Genomic DNA, 22,583 nt, shown 5'->3' with positions numbered 1-22,583 from the left:
GTGCTTAGGTCGACCTAGCAGAGCTTGCAGAATTTTGCTCCCAGTTAGGTCGACCTGTTTAAGGAGTAGGTCGACCAGAAACCTCTTCAAATGCATTCTGGGGATATTTTCTCAGATTAGGTCGACCTAGTTGTTGTGTAGGTCGACCTAGCAGAGGTATATGGATTTTTCTTCATTTTAGGTCGACCTAGGTTGACAGTAGGTCGACCTTACTGCTGCTTTTCTGCATTCTTCTTGTTTTGCTTGTGTTGAGTCAACCTATAAGCATAATAGATCATCCTGTACTATCATGAGTGATCAAATCTTGCTTTTCTTTGAGTTTTCTGCTTCCGCCTTGTTGTTTGAATGCTTATTTGAGTTTGCCATGAATCAAAAACATCTTTGAGTGTAATCTTGTTTTCACATACTCCCCCTTTTTGATGATGGAAAACCATTCGTCGAAGCTTTGGTGATAAGTGATAAGGACTCACCAAAGCTCCCCCGTACATTCAGCATCTATCTCTCAACCAAGCAATCTCTTCACAAAGCTCCCCCGTACACTCAGCATCTATTGCATCTATCTCCCCCTTTGACAACATCAAAAAGAGAAACAAAGAAACAGAATAGGAGAGTAACAAGAGAAATATAAAGAAGATATCGGCATTCATAGTAATAGATAACATGTAGATATTGAACCAATAAGAGCCAATCATGTTTTAAAGAAACACCACAACATACATAGTAGTCCAAAAGATTTATAGAAAATAACACAAAAAAAAGGTACTACATCATATAGAATTTTAACATAATGCTTAATGAAATGAAATGCAATGAAATGATGATATGATGAAGAATCCATCCTAACGCCTGCCCCTTCTTTCTCTTCCTCTTTGAAATGTGTGAGGCCGATCTTCTTCAACTTGTTCCAACAGATCCAGCACAGACATGTTAAGAGTATTGAAGCTTTGACTTATGTTTGCATGACGATGCAATGCCGTTTCCTCAAACTGATTCTGTCTTAGAGTAGAGTTGGAGGCAAAAGTCTCAAAATCGCTTTTGTGGTCTTGAACCAAACTATATAGCGATTGATATTGACGTTGTTGTTCATCATACCTATCTTGTTGAAGCTGCTGCATGGTTTGGAACTGAAGCTGATGTGTTTCAAAGTTCTGCTGTTGTTGAAGTTGCATAGCTTCAAGCATAGATACTATGTTGGATTGATCAGGAGGAGGTGGAGCAGTGTATCCCCAAGGAATTTCTTCCTCTTGAGACGGAACATATTGCCAATTTGGATCCGTGTCATGAGCTATGTCTTCCATGGTTTGATCCTCATCATTTGCTATTTCTTGATCATTTCCCTCTTCCTCATTTCCTACATTGTTTCCAAACTCCGTGGGATCATCATAGTTGTAGATAACCTTCCCTGTTCCCTTTTGAATGAGATAATAGGTTTTCCTAACAGGATTCCAATGGTATCCCATAAGAGTCAAGGTGGTTTGTGAGAATTCTTGAGATTGATGTATGCGAGTGTAGTGTAAGTGATCAAGTCGCATACCGAAGTGATTGACAATTGTTTGAATGATTGATCCATAACACAGTGCTGTAGTTTTCTATTGGACCTCATGAAACTTAGCAGCTAGGAAGTGAGGCCAATGTAAACGCGTTCTATTTTGCAGCAGATACATGAGCACCACTTCATTCCTTTCAATTCTTGAATACCCTCCTGCCCTTGGTCGAATGATTCTTGAGATTACCCAATTTAAGAGCCTAGGATCTCGCTTCAGATGACCGGCTGTTATTGTTTCATTAGGTCTGTCAAATACGGAAGGGTCTTTGAGGATAGTCTTCATGTAGGCCTCATGGTCATAGTTTCCCGGTACATCCCCGTCTACCATACAGAATTCATCACCTACAATTTTTAGACCAAAGATGCTAATCCAAGCCCGTTTGTCAACAACATGCGACCTAGAGCCCATTTTGAAACGGAAATTACAACCGTCCCCTTTTGTAAATCCTGCATAGAAAGCCCTAACGGTATTTTCACAGTACGGAGTATCACACTGCACTAAGGGATGAATATTTTGATGTTCAATCAAAGCAGCGACATCAGGGATATGCATGTTTTCGACAAGATTTGGATCATAGGTATATTGCTTAACAATTTTTCTTTTCATCTGCCACTTCTCAAAATTTTCCCTACAATCAGGATGAACAAGAGCACTTACCGGTTGAGATGATGAACTAGAAGCAATTTCCTTTCCTTTTCTTGATTTTGGAGGCATGGTTGGAGATGATTTGTGTGAGAGGGATGATTTTTGGACAATTTTGAGTTTGAGGAATTAGGGTTAGCCGTACCAAAAGTGATGAGAATGAGAGGGAATGAAAGAATGGAATGTTTTGAATGAATGAGAATGGGTCGGGTCGACCTAACAGACCCAAATCTGGAAAAATGACAGCAGTAGGTCGACCTAAAGTGAGGCTGGGTCGACCTAACAGAAGTAACATAAAAAATGACCAATTTAGGTCGACCTAAATTATGAGTAGGTCGACGCAACTGGACCTTTTTAGTTTCTGTAAAGAAAATTCTTCTGTAGGTCGACTCAAATACAGAGTAGGTCGACCTAAGTTTCCTTAAATGATGAAAATGCCTTAGAAATGTTTCTATATGATGTATTTTTGTTTTGTCATTTGCTTGAATGCCCAAACATTGTATGTTATGAATGAAAATGATGAACACATATACATATGTAATTGAGAAGAGTAGATAAGAACACATGAAGTCACTATAAGCATGTTAATTGATAGCATATTATAGCATCAATAAATTTTTTGGAAGTGAACAATAAACATGTTACCGCTTTCTCAATATGTAGGTGTTTTGTCATCATTGTGTGGAGTCTTCTTGTTAGTGTGCCATACCCCTAGATTTGATGATGAATTGTTTTGATGGAATGTTTCACAGCTTGATTTGCTTGATTTTTGCGAAAAACTCATCTAGTATCGATTACTTGATGTTCTCCCGGATGCGGGACATAGTCCCAAACAATATTCTGCTAAGAATAGGTTTAAAATCTCTTTGCAATGCAACTTGCCAATTTGCACATCAAGTAATGCGTCCTATGTGTTTTTCGGGTTAACTGTATTTGTGATGTATCTTATACATTTGTGATGGCCAGGTCACCTACATTTCCTCTGCCAAGTATGGTTCTTCAATCTGTCTTTATAGATGACATACCACGAGTGGTATGTCTTCCTTTATGTGTCTTGAGCACCAGCTGTCAAGGAACCACCACCTTTCGGCGATGTCAAGACACTTTTCCTGCAAGATTAAATTAGAGTGGAAGGTCCCCAATCTTCATTGGGTCCTGGATGGTGAGTACACAATTTGTTGCACTTAGGCAACCATTGAAATACTCCTTTAGGAACTAAAATTCTCCTAAATTTGCATTTTTCAATGGTATGTCCCTTTTTGCAACAATAATGACAGGTAATATGATGAGAATATGGAGTTTTGCTAGTTGATACTTTTGGTACAAAAGTGTATTTGCTATATAAAGGAGTATACGATCTTTTGAACTTATTTGGATCAACCGCAAAAGTCAATTTTGGTTGTAGAGCCTTGTCTAACTTGGCTTTTAGATCTCTTACTTCTTTTTGCCAAATGTGACATGTCTCACAACCAAACCATGATGTAGGATCTATTTCAACTTTATCCTTTTGAATGTCTAGCATAGATTGTTTTAAAGCTTCCATATCCTTTTCGGTTTTCTCAACTTTTGATTCAAGATATGAAAATATTTTCTTATTTGAGGCCAAAAGTTTGAAAGCTTTAATTGCATCTCTATGTAATTCTTCAAAAGCAAGTTTTAGTTGAGAATGAGATACCTTATCTACGAGTTCAGGTTTAAGATGACTTACAGCTTTCTTTTTCTTGTTTTGATGAGCCATGAAACATAGGTTTGCTGATTCTTCTTCATCGCTTGATGAGCTTTCACTAGATGAATCACTTTCCCATGCTATGTAGGCTCTTTTAGATTTGTTATGACCTTTGCTTTGGTTCTTCTCCTTTTCTTTCTTAAGGTATGGACAATCCGGTTTGTAGTGACCGGCTTTCCCACAATTGAAGCAAAGACCTTTGATTTTTCCCTTGTTGTCGTCATCTTGTTTGAACATGTTTGATTGCTTTCTATAGTTGATCAAGCCTTTGTCAGAATGTTTTGCTCCATTTTTCTTTAGATATTTGTTGTATCTTCGCACAAACAGTCCCATTTCCTCATCATCGGAGTCTTCGTCATCACTTGTGTCACTATCCTTTGGCTCTCGTTTTGAGGTCTTGGAGCTCGAAGCTTTTAGAGCTATTGACTTCTTCTCTACCTCTTTCTCCATGTTCTTTTCTTTCTTTGTCCTTTTCTCATGCATGTCAAGGAATTTAAGGTGTTGTTCATGTTCCTCTAGTTTACCAAATAGAGTTGTGATGTCTAAAGTGTTTAGATCATTTGCTTCCTTTATTGCTGTAACTTTGGGTTGCCATTCCCTGTTCAAACATCTTAAGATTTTGTTAGTAGCAACTGCATTGGAAACAGGTCTATCAAGAGAATTTAACCGATTTTTCAGATGAACGAATCTCTTCTGCATGTTTTCGATGGATTCACCATCTTCCATGTGGAAGAGTTCGAACTCTTGAGTTAACGTATTGATCCTAGCTAGTTTGACATCATCCGTTCCCTCGTGGGCAACTTGCAATGTGTCCCACATAGCTTTAGCTGATCTACAATGGGAAACGCGATAGTATTCATCAACTCCTAGAGCTGCGATTAGAATGTTTCTCGCTTTCCAATCGTATGCATATCTCTTTTCATCTTCAGCATCCCAAGTATTTTCTGGTTTTGGAACAACTGCACCAGCTGCATTTGTCATGGTGATCTGAAAGGGACCATTGACAATAGCTGTCCAGATGTTCCTATCAATTGCATTGATGTGGACACACATACAATCCTTCCAATAGCCATAGTTTTCACCGTTGAAAACTGGAGCTCTATTGTGAGCCCCTTTAGGTCCGGAAGCCATCTTTCCAATAAGTGTTTCACGTAGCACGGAATAAACCAGAGCTCTGATACCACTTGTTAGACGCTGGCCTTAGGATCTAGAGGGGGGGTGAATAGATCGTTCACAGTTTTACGGATTTAAACGACTTTTCAGCGGAAGTGATTCTGAATCGACTCGCGTCTATTCCGAACCACTATCGAAACGATTATATATGTGTTTAAAAACCAGTCAAAGACTTGAGGTAAGTGATAAGAGTATATGTTGCAGAATCAAAGCGTTGCTCTTATTGAAAATCAGATTAACTTTTTGTATGATGGACAATGTTTGCAATGCAGTAAGAGTGATAGAAACAAATATACAAACACTTGGTGATAATGATCAAATTGAAGGTAATTCAATGTGTGGTGGATTGTGATGTTTATGTAAGTTCTTAATTCACAATCTTAACACTCGAATCGTTGATCAATTTGCTATTATAACCAAATATGAACAGAATGTAAATGAAAAAGTAAAAGCGACAAGAACACGATATTTGTTTAGGCAGTTCGTCGATCGTCCTCGCTATGACTACGTCTGCCCCCAATTCCAAATTGAAATTGGGTAATCTTTCATTAATGTTGAAAGTAGTATATACAAAGAAGATAACAAAGCGATAAACGATAAACCAATTATGTCGATCCTTTGAATCTTCTTCCCCCTTAATCTTGAGCAAGATCAAGGTTATCCAAGAGCTTCACTTTGATTCCCTTCTGCAGTGTCTTGATTCCTTGAACTCCCCGTTCCTCAATCGTTACACTCAGCCGAATCCTCAATGAACGCCTCTTGATAAAAACCCCCAAGAACCACCCGTCGTGGAGGACAAAACCCGCAGATTTTATTCACCAACAAACCCCACAAACCTTCACCCACTAGGAATCTTCAATTCCGTTCCATGGACGTTATCGAACTCATCACTAACCCGCAACGCAAGAATGATTATGTGTAATTGTGTTGGAGATGATGAAGAACGAAGATGAGAAGCGTTTGTGTATCTTTCAGTCGTTGGTGTTCTGTTTTTGAATAATTGAGCCTTTGACAATATATATGATAGCTTAACAGTTGGAGATGAGAGAAACATAATTTTTGGCATTCTTGATCAGTTAGGTCGACCTCTTGTAGTGCTTAGGTCGACCTAGCAGAGCTTGCAGAATTTTGCTCCCAGTTAGGTCGACCTGTTTAAGGAGTAGGTCGACCAGAAACCTCTTCAAATGCATTCTAGGGATATTTTCTCAGATTAGGTCGACCTAGTTGTTGTGTAGGTCGACCTAGCAGAGGTATATGGATTTTTCTTCATTTTAGGTCGACCTAGGTTGACAGTAGGTCGACCTAACTGCTGCTTTTCTGCATTCTTCTTGTTTTGCTTGTGTTGAGTCAACCTATAAGCATAATAGATCATCCTGTACTATCATGAGTGATCAATGCTTGCTTTTCTTTGAGTTTTCTGCTTCCGCCTTGTTGTTTGAATGCTTATTTGAGTTTGCCATGAATCAAAAACATCTTTGAGTGTAATCTTGTTTTCACAATTCATTCTCTCTTCTTCCCCGGCAAAATGGCGAAGCGGATGGAAACGTGTTTTCTTATGGTCATCACTGTCGTGGTGGTAATCATGTCCTTCTTCTGTCTGCATAGTCCTGAAAAATGTGGACCTGGGTTGTTTACACTCCCAATCATCTATATGTTATTATTTGTAGCATGGGTTATTAATCGTCACTCTTAAAGTTGTCGTATCTTTTATTTTTTTAATAACGTACCGTTCACTCGTCGTACTGTTCATTATAGTATGTAATATTTGTACTGTCAGTATTAAATGTCGTACTATCTGTCGTACTGTTGTTTAAATATTAAGACAATATTTTGTGTGTTTTCTGCCAGTTAAATATTTATTTTTCTGTGCATTAAATGTTTTTCAGGGTTATTATCGGTAATTTTGCTCGCATACAGTATATATTATTTATTTATTACGTCTGTGTTTTTTTAACAAGTCATGTAAATAAATTTTCATCATTAACACAAATCAAAAACAACAAAAAAAATTAACTTTGACTATTGAATTTTCACTTTAACTGCTACATTAATACCTGAACAGTCAGTTGACAGTCAAAACCGCTGACAGTGCAATTCCCCGTGTTTTGTACCATCAATCAAATCAATCTTTTGAATTTAAAAATTCCAAGATTTTTGTTCTAGAAGTCTTCTGAATATCACATGATTAGCAGAGACTCAGCACTGCACAAAAATCAGGTACGCTTAACTGTCTCCTACACAAACAGTCCCTAACTAGGGTTTCTTGTTTTTTTCAGGAGAACAAGTTTTTCAGACCTCAAATGGATTTCATGGACCTCCATATATCTCAAAGTACCACCATACAAATTTTCAAACTTCAATTCGCTCAGACGTACAGTCAGCCGCTCAAACAGTCAACAGACGACCCGTTTGACCAAAAAGTCAACAGACAGTCAAAAATGAAATTTTTTGTCAACATCCATATTTTGTCAAAAGATTCATCATTTGATCATTGGTTGATCATAATTCATCAAGGAAAGATCAAAAATCAACAAAACCCTAAGTTTCAAAATTAGGGTTTTCTCCTAAAAAGTCAACTGAACTTTGACTGGTCATAACTCTCTCATCCTTCATCCAAAAAATTCAAACCAAAGCTCATTTTGAAGTAAATTCAATTATCTTTCAAATGCAATTGGTACCATGGTCATTAGATTCACCATTTGAAAAATATGAACCAAGACATTACGGGTCATTTTCAAAGTCAACAAAAAGTCACTTTTTTCAAAAGGACACACAAGGAGCATGGAAAATCATTTTGATATGAGACCAAAGACATTGGTTAGAGGACTCTTTTAGGTTTCCAAAAAGTGCAAGAACTCCTTCATATGATAAAAATTAAGGGATTTATGCCTTGTTAAAGTTGACCATTTTTTGGGAAAATGCATGAAATCAACATTGATCAAAAATGTTTTTTTTTCAAAAGGGGCCAAGTTTTCATGATCCAAACATGTTCCCCATAATGTGAAGGTCCTCCCACGACCAAGCCAAGGCCCATAGCATTTTTTGTTCTTTTTTTGGTTTAATTTTATCACATTTAAGATTAAATTGAAAAAAGAAATGGAAGGATAATATGTAGCTTAAATCTTAAGCATGAGTCATCAAGAAGCATTCAAAACTCTGCCACAAGGAGCTAGTACAGCAGAAGAGAGTGGAAAAATCAAGCCATGGTTGCTTGAATTCAAAGCTACATATGATATAATATTCAAAAATTCAACAAAGCACTTATTGCTTCTTAGCTTAATTTCTAAGTGCTTCCTTGCCTGTAAATGAAGTATAACACTTCATCAATGAGGAGGACACGAATTTAGGACCAGACATATGCTTGTACCATGCTTGTAATCACTTGAAATTTTCAAAGAAATTCAAAATTCAAATTCTGAATTTAAGCCATTTTCAATACAAAATAAACACTCAAACACAATCCTTGAACATCACTGAATCTATCCAGACTGATTGCAAGCCTTGAAACACTCAGAATCATCCACTAGAGCTCACGGTTTGTTCAAACCAAAATTGACACGAATTCAATCATACATGCATGATTAGCACGATGTAAATGCATATTTATGTTTAGATAGGTGCTCTGAACGTTTCTGGAAACTTAATTGAAGTTTGAACATGTATCCATGAAGATACCATTTTAGGGTTCTTCAATTCAATTTTAGGGTTTTTCTTAAAAGGCAAAATTAGACAAAATTAAGGGCATGGTTGAATTCAGTGAATCATGACGAATCAAATGGATAGGTCGCGAAAAATTTCTATGCTTGTTTACCCCTATTCGCTATTTTGCAGGGATGAGCTTCATCTATTACAGCGGTTCTAGGCAAAAAACGCTGTTAAAGGGGTGGCGAGGGGTTGAAGACGATGATGTGTCCTCACCTGAGTGGCTGAGAGGCGCGCGTTTTAAAATTTTAAAATCTCTAATCCAGTGCTTTGCAGGTCTGTTACACGCCATATGCCCTCGTTCCAACCACCATCAGATCATGCCAGCTACGCATCAAAACGCGCCACTGTATCATGGACCTCATTTAATTACCACACAGGATTATTTTATATATTTTCTATTTTATTTTATTTTCTTTACAAAATTAATTTAAAATAGTTTCAAAAATCACAAAAAATTTAATAAAAATAGTTTTAGGCTTCTAAAATAATCTATTATTTTTTGACATAAAATATTTTATTTTTTCTTAAATATTAAAATATTTTGTATAATTAATTAGTATATATTTATATATTTATATATTTACTTTTTAATTATTTTAACTAATAAAAAAATCATAAAAAAAAATTGTTCTTTATATTAAATATAGTTTATATATTATAAGCTAATTTTGTACATATTTAGGATAATTTTCTCTAGTTTTAATTATTTGTGTAATTATTTGTATAATTATATGATTATTTAACTTAATAATTTCAAAATCAACTTCAAAAAATTCAAAAAAATTAGTTTTGCTTTAAAATTAATTGACAAGCATTTTGAACATATTTTAAACTTAATTTTTAGGTTTAAATTTTATTTCTACCTTTTTTCTCATTTTAATTAAATTAATCATGCATTAATTCTAATTAAAATCAATCATCAAAAAATCCAAAAATATTTCTTTTATTTTCTTGCAATTTAAATTCCTAGATCAAGTGTATAGGTTGTCAAATAGATAATAATATTTCTAAAGGAGTTCTTTGGCAACTTTGCCATTTGTCGCAAAACTAGCATGCTTACTATTTAAAAAGTTTCTATATTTAGATAAATTACTATTAATAGATTGTTATTATTAATACTTAATTTTAAATTTTGAATTTGAATTCTCAATTATTTATTATCAAATTATGAAATTTAATTTTACTAAATATATGATTTCTCGATAGATGTAATACACATATACACATATTTATTTATTTTATTTTATTTTGACAAAATAATAATTATATTGAAATTATTATTGGGTATACACATTTTCAGTTTATTATTTTTAGTTAATAATCGATGTTGATAATAATATTAATCAATTAATCAGGAAAAATATTTCCAATTTATTTTAAATTATTTATAAATTTAATTTATCAATAAAGAATATTATTAATAATATTAATTGACTAATATAATTATCAACTAATATAATTATCTTACATTTTCCATTTTATTTTAAATACTGTTAATTTAAATTTTAGTTTTTCAATCTATTTTACACCGATTGAGATACCTATTTTTGGGCCTTGAAAATAGATGCTTTATGAATATTATTAATAATATTAATTGACTAATATAATTATCAACTAATATAATTATCTTACATTTTCCAATTTATTTTAAATACTGTTAATTTAAATTTTAGTTTTTCAATCTATTTTACACGGATTGAGATACCTATTTTTGGGCCTTGAAAATAGATGCTTTATGAATATTATTAATAATATTAATTGACTAATATAATTATCAACTAATATAATTATCTTACATTTTCCAATTTATTTTAAATACTGTTAATTTAAATTTTAGTTTTTCAATTTATTTTACACCGATTGTTAATTTAAATTTTAGTTTTTCAATTTATTTTACACCCATTGAGATACCTATTTTTGGGCCTTGGAAATAGATATGCTTTAGCCTAATTATAACATTATACCATGCGTTTTTTGGGCTTTGCAGAATACAAATAAATTGGAACCTTTTCTTTGTTGAGAATTTCAATCGACCTATGCATTCCACGCTTTTATGCTTACAGCGGCTACCTTCAAGCATCATTGTAAATTGTTCTTCTCGAAGCAGCTTTCCAATTCCAATGACTCTGGTCATCAATATTGTTACTTCCATCCAGATAACCATGTGAGTACATTTAATAACATCTCTTCCAATTCATATGATTTATGGTGTATAAATAGGTCAGATTCATTTTTTCCAAAACACGCCTTCTTTCAGTTCCTCTTCTGTTCTTCTACACTTAACGTTTATCGATTCTGTGTCAGGAATTTTTCATGGCTGCCGGAAAATACGACTATGTTAACGACATCACTCCTGCCAAGGAATCCTGGGACATCGTTGTTCGAGTTGTTCGTTTATGGTTTGTACCAGATTTGAATTCCAAACAAAATTTCTATGCAATGGAAATGGTTTTGATGGATGAACAAGTTGTTTTTTTGTTTGGGTTTATTAATCGTGATTCTTTATAATGTTATTCCTTATTCATTATAATATATGATGTCTTTTAGATTTTGATTATCTCTGTTTGTGAATTTAAAGGGCGACAAGATTCAGGCTTCGGTTAGGAAAGCCCTATTGTCACGATTTCAGTCTAAGATGTGCGATGGAGCTGTGTATAATTTGAAATCCTTTGGTGTCGCCGCTAATTCTGGAGCTTATAGGACTACAAAGCACAAGTTCAAGTTGAATTTGCAGAGTGGGACGGTTGTTACAAAAGTTGAAACTGATCTGATAACGGCCTCTCCTTATAGATTGGTTTCTTTTCCAGAAATTGTTGGGAAAATTGACATGGATTATTTGATCGGTAAAATCAGTTTTGTAACTCGATTTTGTTTATGTACTGGTCTTAATACTATGATACGAATTTATGATCTTATTTTTTTGATATTTTCCTTCTTAATAAATTCAAATAGATGTTGTGGCAATTGTATCATCTGTTGGACGTGAGAGGGTTTATGAAAGGAACCGTGTAACTACTAGGTTTAAGGTGATTGAGTTAGAAGCCAATGGGTAAGTTATTGGTATATTATACTATACTTAAAATACTACAAATGAGTTGCCATATATGAATGTCATTAGGTGACTTCGCTCTTTAATTTTTATGCAGAATGAAACTTGACTGCACGCTTTTTGGAACTTATGTTGATGCCCTTGATGCGTTCCTCCAAATTGGATACACTGGAAAAGTTGTTGTGCTAGCTGAATATCTAAAGGTCAAGATGTATAATGGGAAAGTCCAATTGCAGAATGCAATGAACTGTACGAATCTAATGTTCAACCCAGAAATCCCTGAGGCAAATACTTTAAAACTCAGGTAAGTAGTTAACAAATATTGTTTCAATCCATTTATATTGTTTTTTATCATTCTTTATTTATGGTTACTTTTGTTTCTTGCTTGTCAGTGATAACATTGGATCTCCTACTCAACCATTCAGTTATATGAAGGATGCTTCTGAGTTGTGTGCAGGACATGGTTTGTGTAGTTCTAGGCACAATCAACCATGTTGTTGGTGGCAATGACTGGTGGTATGCCGCATGTGTCTGCAACAAGGGAGTTATTGCAGATTCGAAAAGATTTTTTTGCCCTAAATGTAACAAGCATATTTGGACTATTGTGCCAAGGTGATCATGATAAAGTGTTTCTATATTAAATTGGTTTTTAAGATTGTTTGTGTGTATTTCGTATATTCGTTATTTAATTTCATCACATTTTAATTTTATAGGTATCGTATCAGACTGAGAGTTATTGATGAAACTGATTCTGCAACTTTTGTGCTTTTTGACCGTGACTGTTATTCGCTGACAAGGAAAACATGTCTTGATTTGATCGAAGAGATGGATAATGTTAGTGTTTTCAAATATGCACCTTTTTTTATTTTTTTTGCTGTTATCTGATCTTTATTATTATAACATTCATTAGTAAATGTGATTTGTTTTTAAATTTTTTTGTATTAGGAACTTGAGCCAACTATTGTGCCTAGAATTATTTCTGGTTTTGTTGAACAAACTATGTTGTTTAAGATTGAGGTCAAGAATGATGACAATTCTGGTTTTGAAAAGTCGTTCCGTGTCAAAAAAGTTTGTGCTGATAAAGAAATTGTCAACAAATTCAAATCTGTTATGAAGGTACTTTTTACTATCTTATGATTTTGACACTTTTTGGCTGATACGACAATTGTATTCATATAAGTAATATAAGTAACAACTGTGTTGTTTTTTTCGTGTTGATTAGAATTCAACTGGTATTGAAGATGATTCGGCTGTCGGTGTTGATCAAAGATCTATGGATGTTGGGGTTGTTCAGGATTTGAATTCCAAGTTTCAAAACGCCATTGCTGATGATATGTGTGAAGACACTTCTTCAGTTTCCAAGCCTATTGGATGTGATGCTGCAGAATGCTCTCCTGTTAAAAGGGATTTTGTTGAAGTTGCTAATGAGGATGATGGGAGCAGTACGAGAATTACCAAAAATATAAAGATTGAGAAGGACTGATTGACATGCTTCGTCTAATTTACGTTAAATTTTTCCTTAGTTATTTATTAAAACTTATGGCACTTTTCATGGCCTAAACTAATTCTACTTTGGATATTGGGGGCATGTGTTTAGCCCGATTATTATTACTTTGTTTTGGGGGCATGTGTTTAGCCCGATTATTATTACTTTGTTTTAGGGGCATGTGTTTAGCTCGACTGGTTTATGTTTAATTTTCTGCGAGGACATGTTTACATTAATTCTGCCATTTGTTTTTGGTTTTATTTTAAGTTTCGTTGCGTAAACATTAAGTTTCGTAGCACTTTACCCGTATATGCATGATCTTGGTTTATTATTCATGTTACATTACAATGGATATACTGTCATTACTATTGTTATTAGTAACGTTGCTACTGCCATGGCATTTCAACTGTCATGCTCTTGAGTAGTGGAAATTGTTCAAATTGGCATGTGAGTTATAAAATTGTGTGATTGTTGTTGATGCTTCCCTTAAAGGTAAGGACATTCAAATTAAGAACAATTCATTATTATTATTTATTTGTGAAGTTTTCTAACCAATGTTATATGTTTGTTCAGGTTAGAAGATGCTGCAGCAATAAATTGGAAATAGAGAGTGTTACATGGCGAGAAGATACTTGAAGACTACTCATTTGGATAAAGCACTTCTTTCGAATTAGTGATTAGGATGTTGTATTTTTAATTATCATTATCATGTCCATCATGAATGTAATTGAAATTTCAAACTCATTTTGAGTAATATCAATGAAACAGATTTTTCATTCTAAGATTCAAATCTTTGAATTTCCAGCTTACACATAATTAACTGCATTATATTGGTATACTAGCTGACGAATTGAACTGATATTGAGTTAATATAAATATAATTTTTTGGAACAAAATTTAGATTACCCATGCTACTTGCCTTGCTAATGGATACGTTTTTATTACTCTTGGCTGCCACTGGCTCTGTTATCAACAAATACTAATAATAACTATATGTTTTTTGCATTCCTCAAGGTATTGTATGATTGTAGCATTAAGTATGCACTATTTCTAAGGTGTCTTTCTACATTCTAATTTTTTCACAGTACCAATAAGCATAACAAATTATCTTCATAAATTTAATTAATATGCTATGCTATTGTTTATATTATACTATGTCCATACACACCTACTCATTTATGCTTTCTAAACATCAAGCTCATTTGTAGTTCTACATTACCTCTACTACTTTCAAAACTGACAAGAACATCCTTGCACTATTGTCATCTTTTGAAACTACTGGAAAAGGATCTCATCAACACAACAAATTCCAGATATAGGAGGAAGATGTTGATGAAAGACCGACAATCTAAACGGCAAAAACGAATTCAAGGTTTGTACGTGCAAAATGAACTCTTTGTATTTTATTTCCTCTCAATTATATCTAAACATTAGTTATTTTCTGTTAGATGAAAATTGTACACCAGTTACGCAAACATTTCGCCATGAAGCTTCAACAAGTAGACAATATCATGTCCCTAGAACTCCATTATCTCCTTTAATTGTTGGTAAATATTCAAAACAATCTTTATTTTCAATACTATTATGTCATTGTTTTCAATTGAAACAAATACTTTGATATTTTTATCTTGAAACTTTTATGCAGCTGCCAGTGGATTAACACATACAAATTCCATTGTTACATCATCTTATGACACATATTCTTACGGTTCGAGGAAAATACTTAGTCATCCTGCTGGTTTGACCTCATCCACGCTTGAGCATACAAATGATGCAGGTCAGGGATGCAAATCATATATACTTTTGTGTATATTAATTTGGACATATGTTTATTTTAAATGATCCATGTCAGTTTGATTTATCTACTTCAGCGGCATCTAGGCGGCGTAGAATGATGTTAATTAGAAACAAGACGACACATCCAGCTAAACAAGTTTGTGGTTCGTATAACACCTTTACAATCGAATTCTGCCAAACCCGATACAATTTGTATATCAAGTATTGTACATTTATGTTTTCTATTTTTTTGTTGTATAGCCCTCGCTGAATCGACGACATACACTCCTGCGTCCGAAATATTAAACCTATCTACAACATGTGTTACAAAACGTGTATCTCAACCAGCCAGTGTTCTTGAATCGATACCTTCCTTATCATTCGATTTTCATGAATATCCATCAGGTGAACCCGTGAACATTCAATGTATGTTGTTTCTTGAAACAATACTTTATTTGTATATAGTTTAGAATTTTTAGTACTCATTTTGTTATATCATGTTCCATTACCCCAGCAAGTACAACCATTGATAACGATACAAGTTTTCTTCGCTGCGACAAATATGATCAGGCTGAAACTGAAGGTATGCATACATATTCAGATCTTGAGAAACTGAGTTAGATTCAATGACTGCATAATTCCATAAATTTTGCCTATGATCTTAATGATTTTTTGTTATTATCAATAGAAATGATAGATTTTGGAGATCCATCATATACGTGTTCGCATTGTGGGGCTGAGATGTGGTACGAGGAAAGATCTGACAAAAGTGACAATACCACCATAACTATTAGATTTTCACTTTGTTGTTCTAAGGGAATTGTTGAGCTTCCTTACGAAGTAAGGCCTCCGGATTTGCTAATTAACTTGATGAATGGTCAAGATCCAAGGAGCAAACATTACAAAGAAAACATATGAGCCTATAACATTATGTTTTGTTTTACCTCCATGGGTGGGAAAGTACAACCAAACTCGAGTGGTGGTCCTCCCCAATTTATTCTTAGTGGGCAGAATTATCACAAAATGGGTAGCCTGATTCCAGATGAAGGAGCAACTCCCAAATTTGCCCAATTGTATATTTATGACACACAGAATGAAATATCTAATAGATATAGCCATTTCAGGTATATTCCTATGTTGGTGTTTTATGTTCTACTAGCTTTGGTACATTTTCTTTTGTGACAGACTCTTATATGGAAACATTATGCAGATCCAGCGATAAAAAGACCGGTCTAGACAGAACATTAATTAAGGACATCACTAAGATGGTGGATGACCATAATGTCTTGGCCAAGTCTTTTAGAATGGTTCGCGACCACATACAACAAAATAACACGTCCAATTTCTGTTTAAGACTATTTAGAAATCGAACAAAGGATCCAAGAACACATAATTTGCCGTCGTGCGATGAGGTAGCTGCCTTGATTGTTGGGGATTTTCACAACCTTGAAGCTGGTCGAGATATTATTGTTAAGAAGAATTCTGGTTATTTGGAACACATCAAAGAAACTCATTGTTCGTTCCTACCTCTTCAGTATCCGTTGTTGTTCCCATTTGGTGAAGACCAATATCATGAAAAAATACCTTACAGAGAGTCTGTTATCAAAGGAGGAAAAAGGAAGAGACTACGAGTTACGTTTAGAGATTTTGTTGCATTTCGCATACAGGAAAGGAAATTTGAACATGGAAGCATTGTGAATGCTGGTAGATTGTTTCAACAATTTGTTGTCGACACTTTCTCCATGATTGAGTCACAAAGGTTATGTTGGCATCGCTTGAACCAAGCAACAATTAGATGTGATATATTAAGAGGTTTGCAGGAAGCAGTTCACAACAGAGAGAATCAACCATCTGAAGTCGGAAAACGTATCGTCCTACCTGCATCTTTTACCGGAGGACCACGAGACATGTTTAATAACTGTCAGGATGCAATGGCAATTTGCAAAAGGTTTGGGTATCCTGACTTGTTCATCACCATCACATGCAATGCTAACTGGCCAGAAATAAAGAACTTTGTTGCTGCAAGAGGCCTTACAGCCAGTGACCGTCCAGACATAGTATGTAGAATCTTTAAAGGAAAACTTGATCACATGATGAATGCGTTTAAATACGATAAAATCTTCGGAGAAATTGTTGCAGGTAATGTTAGTAGAAGTTTGTCTTCTCTTCAAATTGTTGCCATGCTTTTTCTATAACTTATACTTGATTCATGTTGCTGTGTTCAATTGTTTAACAATAATTGTCATTCTTTTCTTTATGGATTATTTGCTTGATGTTGCTGTTATCAAAGTTTAACATAATTAAAAATTATTCCATAGGGTAACTGAATTATCAAAGTTTAATTTACACATGTTTCATAGTTAGGGACATGTTGTTTCAAGTAGTGTAACCTACAACATGTTTTTTTTACTAATGTCATATTGTTTTACTTTAACTTATATTTGTTTCCAGTACTGTTATCAATGTTCAATATTATTGAAAATTAATTTATACCTCTTTCATAATTAGGGACATATACTATAGAGTTCCAAAAGAGGGGTCTGCCACACGCACATATTTTGCTATGGCTTGAAGCATCAAATTCACTGAAAACCGGAACTGACATCGACAAGTTCATTTTGTTAGAACAAGATTTGTTCTTATCAATTATCTTAGTTTTGATGATAACAATAATATGAATTTTGCTTAAGATAATATGGTACTCTAATCCAATGCAATTTCCCTTTCAGGAAATATATAAAGAGTACGCATAATTCAGCGCTCAGAAGATGTGTCTCAAATGGTTCAGCATGCAACATCAGAACATGGTCTGGCAAGACATCAGAAGATGGTCGAAGCAGAATCAGAACATGGGTCTATGAAGCATCAGATGAACAAGAGATCAGAAGCACTGAAGATCAGAAGATGGTATCACGCAACAGAAGCACTTCAAGATCAGAAGATCAGAAGATGCTTTGCACCAAGCTGTTTGACTCTGATGATATTCAAACGTCGTATTCACAAACATCAGATCAGAAGGAAGTACACGTGGCAGACTACGCTGACTGACAAAAGGAACGTTAAAGCTACTAAAGGCAACGTCAGTAGACACAGCGTGAACAAGGCTCGAGGTAGTTGACAAAAGCGTATAACATTAAATGCGAAGCTGTACGGAACACGCAAAGCATTAAATGCACCCAACGGTCATCTTCTCAACGCCTATAAATATGAAGTTCTGATGAGAAGCAAGGTTAACGATTTCGCACCAATACAATTCAAATTAACTTGCTGAAACTCTGTTCAAATCAAAACTCAGAATCTTCATCTTCATCAAAGCTCACTACATTGCTGTTGTAATATCTTAGTGAGATTAAGCTTAAACTGTAAGAGAAATATCACAGTTGTGATTATCGCTTTTAAGAAGCATTTGTAAACTCTTGAATTGATTACATTAAGTTGTAAGGAACTAGAGTGATCGGTTGATCAGTATACTCTAGGAAGTCTTAGCAGTTGGCTGAGCAGAAAGTCTTAGGAGTGAACTAAGCCTAGAGTGATCGTGTTGATCAGTAGACTCTAGAAAAGTCTTAGGAGTGAACTAAGCCTAGAGTGATCGTGTTGATCAGTAGACTCTAGAAAAGTCTTAGGAGTGAACTAAGCAGTTGTTCCTGGAGTGATCAGGTTGTGATCAGAAGACTCTGGAAGACTTAGTTGCGGCTAAGTGGAAAACCATTGTAATCCGTGCGATTAGTGGATTAAATCCTCAGTTGAGGTAAATCATCTCTGCGGGGGTGGACTGGAGTAGCTTCGTTAACAGCGAACCAGGATAAAAATAATTGTGCATTTTATTTTTATCGCTCAAGATTTAAAGTCACACTTATTCAATCCCCCCCCTTTCTAAGTGTTTTTCTATCCTTCACATTTCTGCAGAACTACCCGATCGTAGTCTCTATCCAAACCTTGCAAATGTTGTTTCAAGTTTTATGTTGCACGGTCCCTGTGGAAAAGCCAACGTAAATTCCCCATGCATGAAAGATGGTAAATGCTCGAAGTATTTTCCAAAGGACTACCAGAATTCCACTATAGTTAGTGACGAAGGATATCCAAAATACCGGCGACGAGATAATGGTTTGTCTGTTGAGAAAAAGGGAATAAAATTGGACAACAGGTATGTAGTTCCTTACAATCCACAGTTGTTGGTTAGATACCAAGCACATATCAATGTTGAGTATTGCAACAAGGGAAATGCTATCAAGTATTTGTTTAAGTATGTTAATAAAGGCCCTGACAGAGCCACTCTTGGAATTTCAAATCAAGATGAAAATGGCCGAGTTTTGGATGAAATAAAACAATACTATGAGTGTAGATATTTGGCTCCTTGTGAGGCTGTCTGGAGGATTTTTGAGTATGACATACATCAGAGGTGGCCTCCCGTAATAAGGCTTTCGTTTCACCTAGAAAACGAGCAGTCTGTAATGTTTTCAGAAAGTAGTTCGGTTGAGTCTGTCATGAATCGTAATGAAGAAATTGATACAATGTTTTTGGCTTGGTTTGAGGCAAATAAAAAATTTCCAGATGGAAGGGACTTGACTTATGGTGATTATCCTTCAAGGTTTGTTTATGATAAAAGTGTTAGAGTGTGGCATCCGAGACAACGAGGTAACTCTATCGGAAGGCTTACATATATTCCTCCCGGGTGTGGTAATGTTTTTTATTTGAGACTCCTGTTGACTGTCCAAAAAGGGTGCACAAGTTACGATAATATTAAGACGGTTGCTGGAACAACTCACAAAACCTTTAAGGAAGCATGTGTTGCACTTGGATTGTTGCAAAACGACAAGGAATTTGTGGATGCCATTGTTGAATCCAGTCATTTAGCCTCTGGTGATCAGATGAGGAGATTGTTTGTTATGTTGTTGTTTATGGATTCAATGACAAATCCCTTTGTCGTTTGGGAAGCAACATGGAAACTTCTCTCCGATGGAATTTTGTATGACGCAAGGAAGAGGCTAAATAACCCAGGTAACAATTAAACATAAATTATATAAATATATTGATCACTTATATTTGCATACTTATTATGATCAATCTTACTGTGATCAATCTTACACTTATAAACATAGTTTCTTTATATTTGTATGTTTAAATACATTTTCAGTGTTGTAGGTCTTGAAATTAGCGATGAGGAGTTGAAAAATCTTTGTTTGATTGAGTTTGAAAGATTGCTATCCATGAATGGAAAGTCTCTTTCTAATATCGAGTCGATGCCGCAACCTTCAAATTCAGACATGGCTCAGTTTAGAAATAGTTTAATGGCTGGTGAATTAAACTATGATAAAGAGGAGATGATTTCAACCCACGTGTCATTGATGAAAACACTAACTGCTGAACAGAGGTCGGTTTATGATCAAATAATTAATTCAGTGCTGACGAATTCGGGAGGTTTTTACTTCTTGCATGGGTATGGAGGCACCGGTAAGACATTTATTTGGAAATCTGTCTCAGCTGCTCTTAGATCACAAGGATTAATTGTCTTAAATGTTGCATCGAGTGGGATTGCATCTTTACTGTTACCGGGAGGAAAGACAGCTCATTCTATGTTTGGAATTTCGTTAGTTACAAATGAAACATCTGCTTGCAACATCAAAAAGCGCACTGATAGATGTGATCTTATCTTGAATTCCAAGCTTATTATATGGGATGAAGCTCCAATGTTAAATAGATTTTGTGCTGAAGCTGTCGATCGTTCTTTGAGAGACATAATGAGGACTATAGACGACTCTAACCAATATAAGCCATTTGGTGGTAAAGTGGTTGTTTTTGGTGGAGATTTCAGGCAAATCTTACCTGTTGTTAGAAAGGGTTGTAGGCATGACATCGTGTCAGCTTCGATAAACTCTTCTGATTTATGGAACTTCTGCAAGGTATTGACTCTGTCAAAGAACATGCGGCTGTCAACTCCCAGCTCCAATGAAGTTTCTAAAGAAGTTAAAGAATTTTCAGATTGGATGCTTGATATTGGAAATGGTAGACAGTCCTCAAATGAGTCCGGAGAGAGCACACTTCATATTCCTAAAGATTTATTGGTCACTGATTCTCATAATCCTCTTTTGTGTCTGGTTGAATTAACGTATCCACTTCTTTTGCAGAACATGAACAATTTGAAATACTATGAAGAAAGGGCATTACTATCTCCGACTCATGATTCCGTAGATATTGTTAATGAATTTGTTTTATCCTTAATTCCAGGTGATGAAAAGGAATATTTGAGTGCTGACTCGACGGTTCTTTCAGATGAAAATTGTGCAGTTCGTGCAGAATGGTTCACACCCGAATTCTTGAATGAAATGAAATGTTCAGGAATGCCAAACCACCGGTTAAGGCTGAAGATTGGTGTCCCGGTTATGCTTCTAAGAAACATAGACCAATCCAATGGCCTCTGCAATGGGACAAGGTTGCTCATAAATGAACTTTGCCCAAATATTATTGGTGCCACTGTCATTACAGGAAAAAATATTGGTGATAAGATTTACATTCCGAGGATGAATTTGATTCCCTCTGATCCAAGTTTTCCATTTAAGTTTCAAAGGAGACAATTTCCAATTGCGTTGTGTTTTGCAATGACCATAAATAAAAGCCAAGGTCAGTCTCTTTCTCAGGTCAGTTTGTATTTACAACGCCCTGTATTCACTCATGGTCAATTCTATGTGGCTATTTCAAGGGTGAAGTCTAGAAAAGGATTGAAGATTCTTATTTTAAATGATGAAGGAAATCGGTGTGCGGACACTACAAATGTTGTTTATGGCGAGATTTTCGACAATTTGTAAGGATAAGGCGAGTATGTTAAATTTCTTTTCTATCTTGATTGTTAAAACCTGCATTTAGGATAGTTCAAGATGTATGCTATTACTGATGTGAAAGTTAATGGCATATCCTATTATTGTTGAATGAAATTTGGATGTTATTCATGATCTTTCTTTTGATGACACTTTTCAATTCTCATGTTATTCATGGTCTTTCTTTTGATGACACTTTTCAATTCTCTTTATCACAAACTGTTCAATTTTGTTGCTGTTTATTACTTCCAATTTTCACACAGTAATCTCTTTTTATTAAATACAAATATTATGGTTAAAGAATTAATTGATTACATACTATGTATAAAATTAATGTATCAAAATCACTATTATTTTTTCCAATCAAATTGAAACAGCATAAAACAAAATAATTTCTAATTCAAAGATTATAACTAATATTTTTTTCCAATCAAATTGAAACAGCAATAAAATATTTTTTTTAATATACGAAATTTTTACCCGTGCCTCGCACGGGTATAGACACTAGTTCTTGTAAATAGCGTAGTTTACATTTCCCGCACAATCGATGTAATAGCATAGATTTATTTTCCGCATTTTACATTTCCGCATTTTAATTTCTGTATATATAAAACTGTGTGTATGTCAAAGATAAAAATTGAAGCGTTACGTCACTAACTTCAAAGAT

At 34.8% G+C, this 22,583-nt stretch overlaps 2 protein-coding genes and 1 pseudogene across 2 annotated transcripts; all 3 read left to right on the top strand.

The window, feature by feature from the left end:
* The first annotated feature begins 10,834 nt into the window (after window positions 1-10,834).
* On the top strand, window positions 10,835-12,150 carry LOC131597751 (uncharacterized). Its single transcript, XM_058870427.1, has 5 exons — window positions 10,835-10,957; window positions 11,098-11,192; window positions 11,372-11,636; window positions 11,746-11,842; window positions 11,940-12,150. The coding sequence occupies exons 2-5, from the start codon at window positions 11,190-11,192 to the stop codon at window positions 12,148-12,150; spliced, it is 576 nt and encodes a 191-aa protein (XP_058726410.1). The 5' UTR covers window positions 10,835-10,957; window positions 11,098-11,189.
* Window positions 12,151-12,279: 129 nt separating this feature from the next.
* On the top strand, window positions 12,280-13,572 carry LOC131599564 (uncharacterized). Its single transcript, XM_058871873.1, has 4 exons — window positions 12,280-12,454; window positions 12,556-12,676; window positions 12,788-12,958; window positions 13,065-13,572. The coding sequence occupies exons 1-4, from the start codon at window positions 12,303-12,305 to the stop codon at window positions 13,323-13,325; spliced, it is 705 nt and encodes a 234-aa protein (XP_058727856.1). The 5' UTR covers window positions 12,280-12,302; the 3' UTR covers window positions 13,326-13,572.
* Window positions 13,573-15,845: 2,273 nt separating this feature from the next.
* LOC131599563 (uncharacterized) lies at window positions 15,846-21,907 on the top strand (annotated as a pseudogene).
* The last annotated feature ends 676 nt before the right edge of the window (window positions 21,908-22,583 follow it).

Source organism: Vicia villosa, linkage group LG4 (genome assembly GCF_029867415.1).
Source record: "Vicia villosa cultivar HV-30 ecotype Madison, WI linkage group LG4, Vvil1.0, whole genome shotgun sequence".
Classification (NCBI taxonomy): domain Eukaryota; kingdom Viridiplantae; phylum Streptophyta; class Magnoliopsida; order Fabales; family Fabaceae; genus Vicia; species Vicia villosa.
This window is presented reverse-complemented; position numbering and strand designations above follow the sequence as displayed.

What these genes read in the sequence shown, in the direction of transcription:
- LOC131597751 (XM_058870427.1), top strand. An exon ending in TGACATGGATTATTTGATCG is followed by an intron (nt 11,637 to 11,745) that starts GTAAAATCAGTT and finishes AAATTCAAATAG; the next exon opens with ATGTTGTGGCAATTGTATCA. An exon ending in ATTGAGTTAGAAGCCAATGG is followed by an intron (nt 11,843 to 11,939) that starts GTAAGTTATTGG and finishes ATTTTTATGCAG; the next exon opens with AATGAAACTTGACTGCACGC.
- LOC131599564 (XM_058871873.1), top strand. Translation starts at nt 12,303, where the DNA reads ATGGTTTGTGTAGTTCTAGGCACAATCAACCATGTTGTTGGTGGCAAT. An exon ending in TGATCGAAGAGATGGATAAT is followed by an intron (nt 12,677 to 12,787) that starts GTTAGTGTTTTC and finishes TTTTTGTATTAG; the next exon opens with GAACTTGAGCCAACTATTGT. An exon ending in AATTCAAATCTGTTATGAAG is followed by an intron (nt 12,959 to 13,064) that starts GTACTTTTTACT and finishes CGTGTTGATTAG; the next exon opens with AATTCAACTGGTATTGAAGA.